Consider the following 15,368-nt stretch of genomic DNA (forward strand, 5'->3'; position numbering starts at 1 on the left):
TTCGATGGTAGGATTTCTTTCAAGTGCACGACCAATTGAATCTTTCACCTGATTCCATAGATGCTCTGTTCTTTCTGTGTTTGCCAACAAACCAGATATGGCAATGATCGCCAAGGATAAGCCACCACATTTTTCCAAGATCTGCACAGAAACTTCCTCAAGGTCTGGAGGGCAATCTTCTCTGGAGTCAAATAGTCTTCTGTTAAATAGTTGTCTAGAATGCACCACATTAAGAGGCCTTATACTGTAAATAGCGCCATTAAATGATGAACGGCAGGATTCAGCAACGTTGTTTATACGAGTAGTGGTGATTATTCTACTGCCACAACTGTTCATGGGGAATGCACACTTACTTAATAACATCCCATCTTTTCACGTCCCATATATCATCAATCACGATAAAATACCTGCACATGATTTTATGAGTGATATAAGCATGGCTTGAAGCAAGAGTATATAAGAAGATATAGAAACTTGTTTTCATTCAAACTTGCAATAGACAAAGCAACACAAGTGGTGAAAATGGCATTAGACTTAATTAATTTGTGTGCACGTCATGTTAGTTTCGTACAGTTCAGATCGACAAGAGGGGGATCAATACATAACATTGACAAGAGACGGATCAATACACATTATTAATACAAAGAATTAACTCTTGCTTTTTTCTGATAACATATTAAAAATATAATATTTGGAACTACTTTTTTGACAATTTCACTAATATAATTTCATGTGATGTATCAAAATAAGTTCCTTATACAATCAAGGAGGGTAAGATAAAAGCAGTACCTTTTGTCTGCTAGGAAATCACTGTTCTTGGAGATGAGTTGTTGTATGCTCCCTGCTTCCGTGTCGGCATAACGTTGACCGCTAACTTCACTAAGAATGGTTCTTAGGATATTCATCATGTCTGGATTTCGTGACACGGATAAGAAGGCCCGACACTGGAATTGCCCTTTGAGCTCTTGATACACCTGGTTTGCAAGGGTTGTCTTGCCCATTCCTCCAGATCCAACGATGGAGACCAGCTTCAATTGCTCTTGTGTTGCCGAAGATTCATCCTCTTCTGTCAACATTTTTTTTTTGAGAGATCAAGGGGGTGGGGGGGAATAAATCCCCACCTGAATACCATTACCCAAAGGGGCTGTGTTACATGAATCGCGAGACGCGATGATAGGTAGTCTCGCCATGACTCAGCGGCTACCTTTAAATCGGCTTTCCGCAGCCGATGAGATCATAATGTAAAGTCATCTAATATGTTCCTAACAATTACAACAGGGGGTAATGATATATTACGGAAAACAACACTGTTACGCGAGTCCCAAATTTTTCATAGCACCACCAAGAGCAAAGCCGGCCATAACTTGGGTTCCTGTCCTCCCGAAGGCATTGCGGCTGACCAAGGTGTAGTTCCTGACACGGGGTGGCTGATACCCAAGCGGCGCCAGATAGCTTGGCTTGAGGGACAAAGATAGAATAGATGGTCCCTGGATTCAGCAAGGAGGTTGCAGCGGGGGCAAATATCAGAGCTGACGATGGTCTTCTTGAAGAGGTTGCATCGGGTGTTTAGGCGGTCACGACAGAACAGCCATCCAAATATCTTGACTTCTGTCAACATTTTGATTATCTCCTTCTTGGGTTCATCAATCCCGACTAGCTTTGAGGCATGCACAAAGATAGCAAGAGCTCTAGGATCAACCGTTGCATTAGTGGTCTTGGAGAAGGCCTCACGGGTCTTGTACCTTGCATTTCTCTCCGCCACCTCAACGATCTGTTTCTTGAGATCTTTGACCTCCTTGCCGATCCGACGACGGGCCTTCATCTTGCCAAGCGAGCTCTTGATCTTCTCCATGAAGCCATCTGGTTTAGTGTCTTTGTCATCAACCTGTTTCATGAAGTCGTCAATGGAGTCCTCCATATCATAGGAGAGCTCCCTGACCTCATTCATCCACGCCTTATCCTGGGGATCAGGATCCTCCTCCTCCGACATTTTGAGGAGAAAATCATCCATGGTGGCGAGTTCATGAGTGAGAGATTTGATATCGCCACACACTCTCTTGAAATGCTTGTACTTCTCGCCCAACAGAGCGGCCAGCTTCTCTAGGACAGGTTTCAGGGCTCCCGTCGCTGCGCTCACCAGAGCTGCCTCCATGGCTGCACGCGTGTGGTAACTAGCTAGAGCTTGCTAAGGTTAAGTTTGTGTGGATGTGTTGGTGTAGTAGCAGTGTAGGTGGAAGGGAAGCTCCCTGCCTCTCAGCCTTATACTATGGACAGTTGCATTAATCAAACTAGACTAGAAGTGGTCCATCACGCAAGTTCGTCCCATGTTGCGCAAGCCACAGTTTTCTTGGTCCGAGTTTGTTAGTATGGAGTACTCGGTGTAGAGAGTTGGAAGATGAGAGAATGTACCGTAAGGTGCTGCCATGCACAGGCTCTCATATTTATAGAGTACAAGTTACAAGAGTTACAACGTGGGGAAGGTGGAGGCAACAGAATAGGAGCACTACTCAACACCCCCCCCCCCCCCGCAGTTCGTGCGTCGAAATGTCGATGCACAAACTGGATTGAAACTCAGAAAAAGTGGATGCCGGCAACCCCTTCGTCATAATGTCAGCGAACTGCAGCGTCGTGGGCACATGCAGTACACGCAGCTGGCCGAGCGCGACCTTCTCTCGCACAAAATGAATGTCGAGCTCGATGTGCTTCGTGCGCCGATGGTGAACGGGGTTGTCAGACATGTAGACGGAGGAGATATTGTCAAAGTAGACGACAGTCGCACGGTCGAGGTGAACATGGAGCTAGCCGAGTAGCTGGCGAAGCCAGCAGCTCTCCGCAACGGCGTTGGCCACACCGCAGTACTTGGCCTCGGCGCTGGAGCGGGAGACGGTGGGCTGGCGCTTCGACGACCATGACACCAGTGCATCACCAAGGAACACCGCATACCCGGAAGTCGAGCGGCGAGTGTCGGGGCAGCCGGCCCAGTCGGCGTCGGAGTAGGCGACAAGGTCGAGCTGCGAAGACCGGCGGAGATGCAAGCCAAGAGGCCTGGTGCCGCGAACGTAGCGCAGGATGCGCTTCACCAGCGCCAAGTGAGGTGCCCGGGGAGCATGCATGTAGAGGCACGCCTGTTGCACGGCGTACTGGAGATCTGGGCGTGTCATCGTGAGGTACTGGAGAGCCCCGACGAGGCTCTTGTACTCAGACGCGTCGGAGACCGGGGCGCCGGAGTCGGCATCCAGCTTGGCGCGTGTGTCGATCAGCGTGCAGGCGGTCATGCAGGCACGCTCGAGGAGGTCCTCCGCGTACTGTGCTTGGTCGAGGAAGAAGCCGGTGGAGCTCCTGGAAACACGGATGCCGAGGAAGAACCGCAGTGGCCCCAAGTCCTTCATGGAGAACTCGGAGCTGAGCTGGGCGGTGACCGTGCGCAGCAGTTTGTCGGAGGAGGCCGTGAGGACGATGTCGTCGACGTAGAGGAGCAGGAACGCGGTGTCAGCGCCGTGGCGGAGCACGTACAGGGAGTGATCTGACTTGGTGATGGAGAAGCCGATGGAGCGCAGAAATGTCGTGAAGCGGTCGTACCACGCGTGAGGCGCTTGCTTGAGCCCATACAAGGAGCGGTCGTGCAGGCACATGTGGTCGTGGTGGAGCTCGTCGACGAAGCCGGCTGGTTGCTGACAATAGACGCGCTCCTGGAGGAAGCCGTGGAGGAAGGAGTTGTTCACGTCCATCTGGTGGACCGGCCAGTCCCGAGCAGCAGCCACAACAAGGATGGTGCGGATCGTGGCGGATTTGACGACCGGGCTGAAGGTTTCATCGAAGTCGACGCCCGGTCGCTGAGAGAAGTCGTGAAGAACCCAGCGCGCTTTGTAGCGGTCGAGGCTGCCATCCGGACGAAGTTTGTGCCGAAACAGCCACTTGCCAGAGACGATGTTCGTGCCGGTCGGTCGAGGCACCAAGGTCCAGGTGCATTTCTCCATCAGCGCCCGGTACTCGTTCTGCGTCGCGGTTAGCCAACAAGGATCTCGCAAAGCTACACGCACAGAGGTAGGGAGGGGGGAGAAGAAAGGAGTGGTGGAGGTGGTCAGGCTGTACTTGGGGTTGGGCATGAAGATGCCCGATTGTGCGCTGGTGCGCATGGTGTGAGTCGGGAGCGGTGCTGGTGTGGGTGCGACAGACGCGGCGGCAGGATCGCGAGAAGTTGGCGCGGCAGGTGAGGCAGTGGAGGGTGTGGCGGGGAAGTGGTTGGGATTGGTAAGGGCGAGATCAGGGTCGGAGGGTGGGGAAGTGGGTTGTTGGGATCGTGGGGGTGAGGCTGCCGCGGCAGGAACTGTCTGGCGCGGCAGGAGCGCGGCAGGAACTGTCTGCCGCGGCAGGAGCGCGGCAGGAAAAGTCTGCCGCGGCAGGGGCGCGGCAGGAAACGTCTGCCGCGGCAGGGGCGCGGTAGGATGGGGCTGCCGCGGCAGGGGATTGGAGGCCACGTCTGGAAAGCGGTGATGTGGGGGGAGGTGGTGTGGCTGAGGATGTGGCAAAGGGGAAGATCTGCTCATCGAAGTGGACATGGCGGGACATGATGACGCGATGAGTAGAGTTGTCGTAGCACCGGTAACCCTTATGATCTGGCGAGTACCCGAGGAAAGTGCATGCAGAGGAGTGCGGGGCAAGTTTGTGCGGCGTAGTGGGGAGCGTGTTAGGGTAGCAGAGGCAGCCAAACACGTGCAGGGGAGTGTAGTCAGGGGGCACGCCGTAGAGAAGCTCGAACGAGGTGATGTGTTGGCGAGGGCGGCAGGGGCGACGGTTGAGCAGAAAGGTAGCCGTGGCCAGAGCCTCAGCCCAGAAGCGCAGAGGCATGGAAGCATGGAAGAGCAAGGTTCGGGTGATGTCATTGAGCGTGCGGAGCGTACATTCAGCGCGCCCGTTCTGTGGGGATGTGTAGGGGCAGGACATGCGAAGCTGGATGCCGTGAGCTGCAAAGAAATCCCGGCTAGAGAGGTTGTCGAACTCGCGGCCATTGTCGGTTTGAATGGTGAGGAGGGGTAGGTGGAAATGGGTTTGCAGGAAGGCGTGGAAACGTTTGATTGCCGGAAGAGCATCGGACTTGCGGCGAAGTGGGACAGTCCAAGAGAAGTGGCTATAATCATCGAGTAGCAACAAGTAATACTGAAAACCAGAAATGCTAGATACAGGGGACGTCCAAACATCACAATGAACTAAGCTAAAAGGAACAAAGGAAACATGGTTTGACAAACTGAACAGTAAACGAGTATTTTTGCCGATGCGACAAGCGTGGCAAGTATGGGAGGTGATGGCGGGTTGGCAAGGCGCGACGTGCCGAAGGACACCGGAGAGTGACTCGCCCCTGGGGTGACCCAAACGTTGGTGCCAGAGATTGGCGCGCGCCGTGGCGGTGTGGAGGCTGAGGTGCGGCTTGGGGCGGAGCGGGTACAGATCGTCATCGGAATCGTCACATCGGAGCAGAACCTCCCTGGTGCGCCGGTCCTTGACAGAAAAAACCACAATCATCAAACTCAACATTGACGGGATGCTGACGAGCGAGACATTTAACAGAGATTAGGTTTTTGATGAGGGAGGGAGAAACAAGAACGTTTTGGAGAGTGATGGGAGAGGTAGATGTGGGAATGGAGAGGCTACCAGTGTGCGACACAGTAAGCGAGGAACCGTTGCCAACAACAATGCGAGAACTCGTAGAGGGGCGGAGAGAGGTAAGCATACCAGGATCCGAGGTCATGTGGGCAATGGCGCCGGTGTCCATGTACCAATCGCCCGTCGGTGGCGGCGCAGTCTACATCGAGAGGGCGTTGAGGGCCTAGATGAGACCCTGCTGATCCCAGGCAGGTGCAGAAGGAGCAGGGACAGGAGGCGGGGCGGCAGGGTACACGGGCGCAGGGACGTGGGTGGACAAGCCGGCAAAAGCGGGCGGCGCCAGGGGCCCCGGCCCGAGGATCCCTGATCCAGGAGCATGAGGACGCCAGGGCACGGGCCAGGCATGAACCAGACTGGTCCAGGGGTTGGTGTTGGGCGCAGGAAGAGGAGGTGCCGACGTGCCCGAACGGCTGAAGCCCTAGGCCGGCGTGGAGCCGCCCTACGGCTGCTTGCCCTTCCCTTTGCCCTTGTTCCGGCCACCGCGGTTGTTGGAGGTGGACCCGGAGCCGGTGTTGCTGATGTTGGCGGCCGCATGGAGGGCGGTGTTGTGGGTGACCCGGACGGTGGATTTGCGGTTCTCCTCCAGGGAGAGGAATGCCCAGCACTCGAGGAAGGAGGGGAAGGGCGTGCAGCCGGCGAGGATGGGGATGTAGACGTGGAAGCGCTTGTCGAGGCTGCGGAACATCTGCATCACCAGCTGCCGATAGGTGAGGGGCTCGCCGAGGTCGTGAAGTTGATCGGCATATTCCTTGAGGCGGCCGAAGTACGTGAGCACCGGCGAGTCGCCCTGCTCGAGGGTGCGGAGGGCGTTGCCGATGTAGATTGCCTGCATCTCCATGTTGTCGAGGAAGAGGCCACGCACAGCTTGCCAGACGGTGGACGCGGTCGGAGCGGGGGCGATGATGAGGCCAAGAATTTCTGGCGACACGCGGAAGTAAATCCAGGAGACGATGAGGGCGTCGTCCTGGAGCCACACGGGGTCGTGGGGCTAGGCGTCGCCGGTGAGGCGATCAGCGAGCCCGGTCTGCTGGAAGAGCAGTTCGAACATGAGGCGCCAGGGGGTGTAGTTGGGCGGCTGGAGTTGAAGAACCAGCGGCACGCGCTCGCCGATGACCACAGCGTCATGGCGGTTGGGAGCAGGCGCACCAAAGGCGCCCGCAGCGACGGCCGCACCAGTGCCGGTGGAAGAGGAGAGGAGGCCAGCAGCTGGGGAGTGAAGACCGGGGGAACCGAGGGCGGGGCCGCCGGCGCCGTCGAACGCAGCGGCGAGGCCGCGGCCGTGAACGGAAGGGGAAGGAGTGGGATTCATGGCGAGGTGGAGCAACGGAAGTGGGGCGTGGGCAGTTAGAACCCAACGACTGATACCATGTAGAGAGTTGGAAGATGAGAGAATGCACCGTAAGGTGCTGCCATGGACAGGCTCTCATATTTAAAAAAAAGAACTAACTGTTTTTTTTCTTGTTGGAGCTAGCTAACTGTTTGCTTTTTTTTTCTTTAGAATAAAGCTAACTGTTTGCTTGTTGTGTGAGAGAGTGAGTGAGAAAAAGGCTAGCAAGTTACTTTGAGCCCAGCCCATTAAACAGCAGCAGTAGTAAGAACTAAGAAGGAAGAAGAAGGAGCCCAATTGGAAGAGGCACCGCACGGCACCAACCCCCCCACATCTCGTCTCCCCCCTCGCCGGTCGCCGGCGATGGAGCCACCACCGCCGTCGACCCTCTCGGCGCAGGACTGGGAGCACGTCCTAGACGACTTCTCCTCCCCGCCGCCGCGCCGCGACCGATGGCTCCACCTCCCGCTCCTCGACCTCGCGCTGTCCTCTCTGCCCCGCCGCGACCTCCCCTCCCACCTCAAGCCCCTCCTCCTCTCCCTCATCGACGACCACCTCCTCCCGGCCCCGCCCTCCTCGCTCCCGCTCCTCCTCGCCTCCCTCCTCGCCTTCCCCCACGACCACCCGCTCCGCGACCACCTCCTCCTCACCGTCGTCTCCGCCTTCGCCTCCTCCCTCTCCGCCCCCCTCGCCTCCTCCCAGGCGGCCCCGCTGGCCGGCCTCGTCGACGCGCTCCTCGCCGCCGCCAACCGCCCCAACCACGCCACCGACCGCGCCGCGCGCGCCCTCGCCTGCGACGCGCTGCGGGCGCTCGACGACGCGCTGCCGGGCCTCCTCGCCGACGTGCTCGGCCACGCCTACGCGCTCGCCGCCGCCGAGCGCTCCCCTGCCGCGCAGTCCTACATCCTCCTCCTCGCCTCCGCCGCCCGCAGCGTCATCCGCGTCGGGAGGCTCGGATCCAACGCCTCGCTCCTCGCCGTCTCCGGCCCGCCCACCCCCTTCTCCGTGCCGGCCCACCTCCTCGTCTCCTCCTCGCTGAAGCCCGCCGCTTCCGTGAGGACCCCGTCGGAGCTCAACGTGAGGGAGATAAGGAAGGTGCTGGCTCTGATCATGGAGAGGCCGCAGGTGCTGACGCCCCCGGCGGCCATGGAGCTTGCTGCCATCGTCGCGGAGGTGGCCTCGGCTGTGCTGGAGTGGGCGCCGGCCATCGCCGCGCACGTCAAGGTGCAGTTTGGCGGGATGGCGTATTCGTCCAGCCCGATGCTGCTGCACTCGGTGCTCACACTGTTCGTCCAGTTCCCAGATGCGTTTGGGGCCGACGACGAGCGCAGAATTGCGCGCCGCCTGGCGTCTGCTGCCTGCGAGGCGCACCGGCCACTCCCAGTGCGATTGCTGGCGCTGCATTGGCTGCTTGGGTCGGGGAGGTTCAGAGGTTCGGTGCCTGGACTCGCCCAATGGTTCTACCCTGGCTTGTTCGACCCCCTGGCACTCAAGGCCAAGAAGCTGGATTGCCTAGCCTTTGTTGCTGCTGGCATTGATGGTGATAAGGTTGGAGGCAGGTATGGCCAGCAGACGAGTAAGCTCATCGATGATGGCCTAGTCTGTGTTTCGGCCTTCAGGTGGCTCCCGGCATGGAGTACTGAGACGGGCGTTGCATTCCGAGCGTTGCACAGGGTCTTGGTTGGTGCTTCCCCTCACAGCACCAATGACATGGGTTGCTCCGGAGCTGGTGAGCTCCTGAATTCTACCACCTTCCACCATTTCCAGGTAGAAATTGTCGATGAAGTTAATGATAGGCACACTCATCAACTTGCAAGGACCCTCTTTTTGTTCTGCTGTAATGAAATTTAGAGATTCCTAAGTTTTGCCTCGCTATATATGCAGGCTATGTTGGTTGATATGACATCAGAACATCGGGGTTTAGTCCCTGTGATTGCTGATTTCATCAACCGTCTGCTAGCATGCACCACTCATCAGTGGGTGGGGGAACAGTTGCTCCGAACTGTTGACGAGTGTCTGCTCCCGAGGCTTGAACCAGGCTACCTGCTCGCATCGTATTACCCTCTTTTTGAGAAGATTGCGCAGAATGAGACAGTCCCTCAGCTCCGTCTAATTGAATTGCTCACCAAGCAGATGGTTTCTCTTGCCAAGAAGCATGAGACAGACACTTCATTGAAGTCGTGGTCTCAGGGCAGCAAGGTTGTGGGTATTTGTCGTATCATGCTGAAGTACCATCACAGCTCTCATATCTTCCTTCCCCTCTCACACCTACTTGTGGTCACCGTCGAGTCGTTCCCGGACCTAGAGATCCGGGACCATGCCAGGTATCTTTGTCTTTCTTTTTCTTTTCTTTCTTGAAATTATGAAAGTAGTCACCCGTAGGTTGCTTTGTTTGTTCATCTGTGTCTCTATTACCTTCTCACTGCTTCAAATGATTCATCCAGGATATGTTTGCGGATGTTGTCTTGCATTCCTGGCAAGAAACTTAGGAATCTCATGGGAATTGGAGAGCAACCCACACCCTCTAATCCAGGTTCCATGTTTGATGTCCCGTCACCACATCCTGCTCAAGATCCTGAGAGCATGCCTAGTTTGGCATCGTACATTCATCTTGAAAGAGTTGTGCCTCTGGTTGTGAAGCAGTCATGGGCCCTCACGTTACCCAATTTCAGCGTCCAGAGCAGAGCATCTGGTCACATTCTAAGTATACAGGACGTGAGCGTAGCTCCTCCGGAGCAAGAAAAGCCACCAGAACCTACCATTGAGAGGATTGGATATACACAAGAAGCGTTGCGTGTGATGGATTCAAAGGGTGCTGAAACACTGGAAATCCTTAGAAGGCACTTCTCATGCATTCCTGACTACCAGCACTTGTCTGGTCTTAAAATAAAAATATACTGCACTTTTAGATTTGATTCAGAACCATTTAGCTGTGCTTGGGGATCTGATTCAACTGTGTCATGTTCTGAAGGGGCAGATGAGTTGCCTGCCCTTTTTGCAGTGACAATTACCTTCTCATCAAGTGCGCATTTTGGAGAAATTCCCCCATGTCGTGTGCCTTTCCTTCTGGGTGAACCTCCAGGTTCTGGTGTGGACATTGTCCCCATAGATAACTGCCACCAGGAAGAATCAAGTTACCGTGCATCAGTAGTGATAGAACTGGAGCCTCGAGAGCCATCACCTGGTCTTATTGATGTAGGCATTGCTGCAAACACAGAGAATTGCCAAGTCATATCTGGTTCTCTTCAGCCCATTACAGTTGGCATAGAGGACATGTTTTTGAAGGCCAGCATACCTCCCGATACTCCGGAAGAGGGTGTAGCTGCGTATTACCAGGATCTGTTTAATGCTCTATGGGAGGCCTGTCACAGTTCTTCTAACACTGGTCGAGAGACTTTCCCTTTGAGCGGAGGGAAAGGGTTAGCTGCAATTAGTGGAACCCGTTCCGTTAAGCTCCTTGAGGTGACTCCAAAGGTTTTGATTGGAGCTGTAGAGAGATACCTGGCTCCCTTTGTTGTCGCTGTCGCTGGGCTTTCGCTTATCACCATTCTAAGAGGTAATGGAATCATTAAGAATGTTGTGTGGGAAGAAAGTGACTCCGATGCTACTGTTGGTGCTGATGCATTGGTTCCGTACTCAACGGACAACAATCTGCAGCTTCAGCGCATTGATGATGACGAAATCGATATCGGTGTGCAGAGGTATGGGCATCTAAGCAAGAGGGATATGGGTGTCGTGCGTGTCCTGATATTCTTACCGCCCAGGTATCACCTCCTCTTCTTAATGGAAGTAGGCTATGCCTCCACACTTGTCAGGATCAGAACCGATCATTGGCCATGTTTGGCATATGTTGATGAATACTTGGAAGCATTGCTTCAATAGGGAGGGTTTATCTTTCAGTTTTGTACCTTATGTAACACTAAAGAGTATACAGCGTGAGCTTTTCTTTTTTTCTCCTTTTTGGGGGGCTTCTATTTCTGTACCATGAAGGCTGGAGCATCATTCTTTTTTTTTTTTGCGGATTCAGTTGTGTAATTTCGAGGGGAGAGGGCAGTTTTGTTCGTCGGTCATCATCAAGAATACGCGACTATATGCTAAAATTAAGTTCCCATTGTATGTTACTTTCTTCAGTTCTGTTTTTGTTTGTCCCTCTCATCAGCTATGTGAAGATGGGGTTTTCTTCCATGCTGATCTGTCAAAAGAGCAACATATGGTAATTAATATTTGCATGCAACATTTTTTTTCTGAAGAAACTCTTTCTGCTGACAAAATGTCATGGGCTTGATCAACTTCGGGTTTTCCGCTTGCTACTTGTAATGCTCATTTCATTTCATTTAGCCTATGTTTGGTGTGTCAAGTGAAAGATGCCCATGGTTCAGTCATTCTTTGATGCAACATTCAGTTATGTATCCATCCTTGAACCAGCTGATTCTGTATTCACATGTTTTTTTTCTTTGACAGTTTGATGCCAACAGTTAGAATTCGGTCCTGGCTTCAACCAGAGAACAAGATGACGGCACTGGTTCCTGATTCGCTGGCAGTTTCTAGAGATATTTCGGTTCAAATTTCATCTGTTGCATTAGTTGTCTGGATCAAGCCGGCGACCATTTCTTCCTGAAACTGACAAAAACAAAGCTACTCACAAGCCAAACAGCAAAACACGCTGCTGTTCTTATGTCTCTTTGAAGTACTGATATAATTTATTTAAGATGGTACGTATACTAGATCACATGGTACAGTAAAAATCAACCTGAACTGAATGTAGGAGGAATTTACAGATGCCATCATCAAATATCAACGAACGATCCAAAGCACGCGGCACAAAATACTTGTACAAATGAAATCAGAGTCTAAGAAGTTTTGCGGTCACTAGGAAAGCCTACTGCAATGAATACACTTATTCATAAATTTGAATTTGAATTGATGAGAGGTGGTAATTCCAAGAGATAAATAACCAGCTGGGAAACACTTCTGCGTAGTCGTCCCAGCTCCAACTCCTAATCCAGCTTCGTTTGGATGTTGGCATTCAAGCTCAGAATTGGGGATTGGAACTGAGGTTCCTAAATTCTGTTGTTTGGATGTCTAGAATTCATAGTTGGAATTTGAGGTCCAATTCGTCCGCCGACGACCGACAGTTGAGTTCCAGTTCGCCTGAATCGTCGACGGAGCAGGGGAGAGACGAGAAAGCCTGGTCATGGCCATGGGCGGAGCCAGCACGTTCCCAGAGCCCGGGCAAAACATACAGGGATTGGTATTTGGCTTCTGAACAACTACCGTTGAGCCTTCAGATAATCATAATAATTAGCATAAAAAATTTCGTTGAGCCCGGGTAACTAACTGCCCGGGGTCGCCCCCGGTGGCTCAGCCGCTGGTCATGGCTTTGGCCGGGCTTTGAAACAAACCCAGCCCAACAATCTCAAACGCCGGCCCGGCCCAGAGACATGAACAGTACACTTATTTAATTAAAAATTAAATAATGTTTACTTTAATCATTTTCCGAATAAAAATTGAGTGTATGATTCTTGATTTACTAACAAGACCTAGTGTATGATTTCCTTTAATAGACAAGGTAGAAACTGTTCCAATAACACATTCTTTTATTTTTTGGCAGGATGCCCCGGTAACATTTTCAACTTGATGATATAAAAGCATATATACATCCAGGAGAGAGAAATCAAGCACTACAAAAGTGTATGGTGTTTGGACAAAAAAATGCCGTAACAACATTAGCATCAGTATTTCGCTTGGGTCCATATCCTCCTGGCCCCTTTATTCTGGAATCCTTATTAGTCAAGTCTGTGATTGTAATAAGATGCTCCTAGCTTGTGTAGTCAGATAGGAGAGATTTAATAGCTGAATTCTTGGCCTCTGCATCTTCATACCGGATTCGATAGCCATGTCCTGGAGAGAGATCACTCAAAAATCAGCGCAATTTAGGTGATCTATATTTTACATGCAATATTTGAAGATTGGCATACCAGGTAAAACCCACAGGAAGTCTAGGTCCAACAACTTCTGCATGCTGTCCAGTTGAACAGAGACTGCAGGTTTGTGCAGCAGACAGATCAGTCAGAGTTGAAGCTTATGGAACAATTGAGCAGTGATATTCAGCAATTGAACAGATTAGCATGGTAGCTAGGGAGGATTATGATACCTGATTGCCTGCTGTACATTCGAAAGAGGTTGAACTCGTCCGATTCTTCTGATTTTGCGACATGGTCGCCAGTGAATAGCGCCTTTAGTGGTTTGTACAACAAGCAGACTGAGCCCTACAAAAAAATTGGTGTTTTTTAATCAGTAGAATCCTAGATGTGCTAAATAATATTTGCATGGTTGTCAAATGATTATTGCTTTAAAATGTCCATTGCTAACTTCTTTAGTAACATTGCCATCTTGCATTTACAAATATCAGCATGAGTTCAGTACATTTTTCAACAGCAAAATATCTCTGAAGTTTAAGAAAATTAAATTGGGTAAAGACAGGGTAATATAATGCAATCCATGTCCGATTTATAGTGCAGCCATAGTGCACCTATATCTAAGCCCACGTCATCTTTAATCCAGAAAACCCTTCCACATCTGAAGACTGCAGGTCATTATTAAACATAATTTCATCAACTGTGTTGAATTTCTTACTTTGGTATGTCCTGGGGTATGGATAAGCTCAAAATCATTTCCAATGTTCCAGGGGCCACTTCCCGTAAGTTTCCGCTCTACATCAGCAACGATATCCACTACCTGTGTCAGCATTTATTCCAGTAGATTATCAGAGCAAATATCACAGACCAAATTGGGGGATTCTACAAATTGTAATGCAAATTCATGTAGCCTTCAAAAGATCATGTGTTGAAAAATGTTAGCCATTCAAACACTCATAAGTTTCTTTCTATGGAGTACTAGTCAATGTGTTTCTAGGGTCAGACAGAAGGATGAAGAGAGTCTTACATCTCCTGAATGGATGATTCTCTCGCATTTTAGCCGCTCGGCCCACTTCCGATGATCCGCTACATCATCACTGTTTGGTAATTGGTTAGATACTCATCAACCTCCTAAATAAAAGGCGGTAAATGTATAAATAAATACAGGAATCATTGGTGTGAACATACATATGGGTCAAAAACATGTAGCGTGCTCCACCGAGCTTCTCGATCTGGTTCACCAGTTTCGGTGTATACCGTGGGCTGAAAAATTAAGAAATTGTTATCAGAACATCTGCAAATTGATCTGAGGGGAGACTCATTAAAAAAGTTGCTTGGGAAGTTGGAATTTCATACCTGTCAACCATAATGTTCCCTTCTGGGTGAACTATAAGGTAAGATGTTGCTCCATATGAGCTCTCAGAATGGTAACCACAGAGGTAAACTCCCTGAAACAAGAAAAAAACCCACCTTTTTTGTTATGCTGAAAAAGGAAAATGTGAGTAGAGTACACAAAAGGAAATATGCTCAAGAGGGAACATGAGAAAAATTTATACGGGGAGATCATCGGCGATGGGGAGAGGGAACGTGCTGTGCACTTGGAGAATGTCCTTTGCGGGCTTTTCGGTGTGGATCGAGGCTGTCGGACAAGAGAGCAAAGCCTGCAGACAGAAATACATGCAAATGGCATTGATATCTTATCTCACTGCCCAGCAATGATCCTTGAAATTGAAAAAACGAATGCCCAATATCGTTTCTGGCTTAAGCATGATGAACCAATTTGGTTGCAGCAAAACACAAACAATTGAATTCCAATCTCTGAACTCTGATGATGTTGCACATCCAAGTTGCACTTACTAATTGCACCGATAAATGGTTGATTGACTGAGATGAGATCAATCAAGCATTGGGGGTTATTTATCAATTAGAGAGTGATGTGGGTTCTGACCTGTAGGGCCTTGGTCCTGTCGTCCCCGGAGCTGGGCTGCGCCGCCACGGCGGAGAGGCCGTCCACCCTCTTGAACACCTCCGGCGCCATCCACCGGCACGTCGAGCAGTCGATACACCGCTCATCTGAGACATCCACCACGCCACGCGTCAGCCCCCAAAGCATACATACATATATATATCCACGGGGTTTGATGGATCAGGGAGCTGCTTACCGACGAAGAACTCGCCGGAGACGTTCTGCCGTCGGCGGCGCCGGTGGTCGAGCGCCGCCGGAGGGGAGGACGACGCCGCCGTGGCGCGGACCAACGAGGCGGCGCGGCAGCCTGGGCGCGGCGGCGGAGCGGCGAGGGACGCGGCGGCACGGAGGCTGAGCGCCATGGAGCTAGCGAGTGTGTGTGAGTGGCGGGTGAACTCTGCTGATCTGCTGCTGCTGTCTGCAACTTAATTTTGCAGAGCTCGTTTTTATAGTGCACATGAAAGCTTTGGGACAGAGAACCAAGCCAGTCAATGTG

The 15,368-nt window shown here is 51.7% G+C and overlaps 3 protein-coding genes across 5 annotated transcripts; 1 reads left to right on the forward strand and 2 right to left on the reverse strand.

The window, feature by feature from the left end:
* Positions 1 to 1,086: 1,086 nt before the first annotated feature.
* LOC100841448 lies at positions 1,087 to 2,152 on the reverse strand. The gene has a single exon (XM_024460797.1). It carries the CDS (start codon positions 2,150 to 2,152, stop codon positions 1,331 to 1,333), a length of 822 nt encoding a protein of 273 aa, XP_024316565.1. The 3' UTR covers positions 1,087 to 1,330.
* Positions 2,153 to 7,268: 5,116 nt separating this feature from the next.
* On the forward strand, positions 7,269 to 11,712 carry LOC100842049. Of its 3 annotated transcripts, XR_002964627.1 has the most exons (5): positions 7,269 to 8,755; positions 8,873 to 9,312; positions 9,433 to 10,544; positions 10,646 to 10,752; positions 11,450 to 11,586. XR_002964627.1 is itself a non-coding variant. In XM_014901700.2 (4 exons), exons 1-4 carry the CDS (start codon positions 7,352 to 7,354, stop codon positions 11,604 to 11,606), a joined length of 3,321 nt encoding a protein of 1,106 aa, XP_014757186.1. In that variant the 5' UTR covers positions 7,269 to 7,351; the 3' UTR covers positions 11,607 to 11,712. The 3 variants fall into 3 exon arrangements, 2 of the variants coding, with proteins under 2 accessions (XP_014757186.1, XP_024316563.1); XM_014901700.2 differs by having other exon boundaries at positions 9,433 to 10,752; positions 11,450 to 11,712; XM_024460795.1 differs by lacking the exon at positions 11,450 to 11,586 and having other exon boundaries at positions 10,646 to 11,128.
* Positions 11,713 to 12,562: 850 nt separating this feature from the next.
* On the reverse strand, positions 12,563 to 15,293 carry LOC100829301. The gene is made up of 10 exons (XM_003570672.4): positions 15,069 to 15,293; positions 14,855 to 14,979; positions 14,463 to 14,567; positions 14,263 to 14,354; positions 14,095 to 14,169; positions 13,934 to 14,003; positions 13,625 to 13,726; positions 13,143 to 13,257; positions 12,967 to 13,029; positions 12,563 to 12,889 (listed from the first exon to the last, which is right to left on the reverse strand). Exons 1-10 carry the CDS (start codon positions 15,232 to 15,234, stop codon positions 12,807 to 12,809), a joined length of 996 nt encoding a protein of 331 aa, XP_003570720.1. The 5' UTR covers positions 15,235 to 15,293; the 3' UTR covers positions 12,563 to 12,806.
* Between the last annotated feature and the right edge of the window lie 75 nt (positions 15,294 to 15,368).

The sequence above is a fragment of the Brachypodium distachyon genome, chromosome 3 (genome assembly GCF_000005505.3).
Source record: "Brachypodium distachyon strain Bd21 chromosome 3, Brachypodium_distachyon_v3.0, whole genome shotgun sequence".
In the NCBI taxonomy this organism is placed as follows: domain Eukaryota; kingdom Viridiplantae; phylum Streptophyta; class Magnoliopsida; order Poales; family Poaceae; genus Brachypodium; species Brachypodium distachyon.

Coding starts and splice junctions, on each gene's coding strand:
- LOC100841448 (XM_024460797.1), bottom strand. CDS start 2,152: ATGGAGGCAGCTCTGGTGAGCGCAGCGACGGGAGCCCTGAAACCTGTC.
- LOC100842049 (XM_014901700.2), top strand. CDS start 7,352: ATGGAGCCACCACCGCCGTCGACCCTCTCGGCGCAGGACTGGGAGCAC. Junction 8,756..8,872: donor CCACCTTCCACCATTTCCAG/GTAGAAATTGTC, acceptor CTATATATGCAG/GCTATGTTGGTTGATATGAC. Junction 9,313..9,432: donor GAGATCCGGGACCATGCCAG/GTATCTTTGTCT, acceptor TGATTCATCCAG/GATATGTTTGCGGATGTTGT.
- LOC100829301 (XM_003570672.4), bottom strand. CDS start 15,234: ATGGCGCTCAGCCTCCGTGCCGCCGCGTCCCTCGCCGCTCCGCCGCCG. Junction 14,980..15,068: donor CTCCGGCGAGTTCTTCGTCG/GTAAGCAGCTCC, acceptor TGGATGTCTCAG/ATGAGCGGTGTATCGACTGC. Junction 13,727..13,933: donor GAATCATCCATTCAGGAGAT/GTAAGACTCTCT, acceptor ATGCTGACACAG/GTAGTGGATATCGTTGCTGA.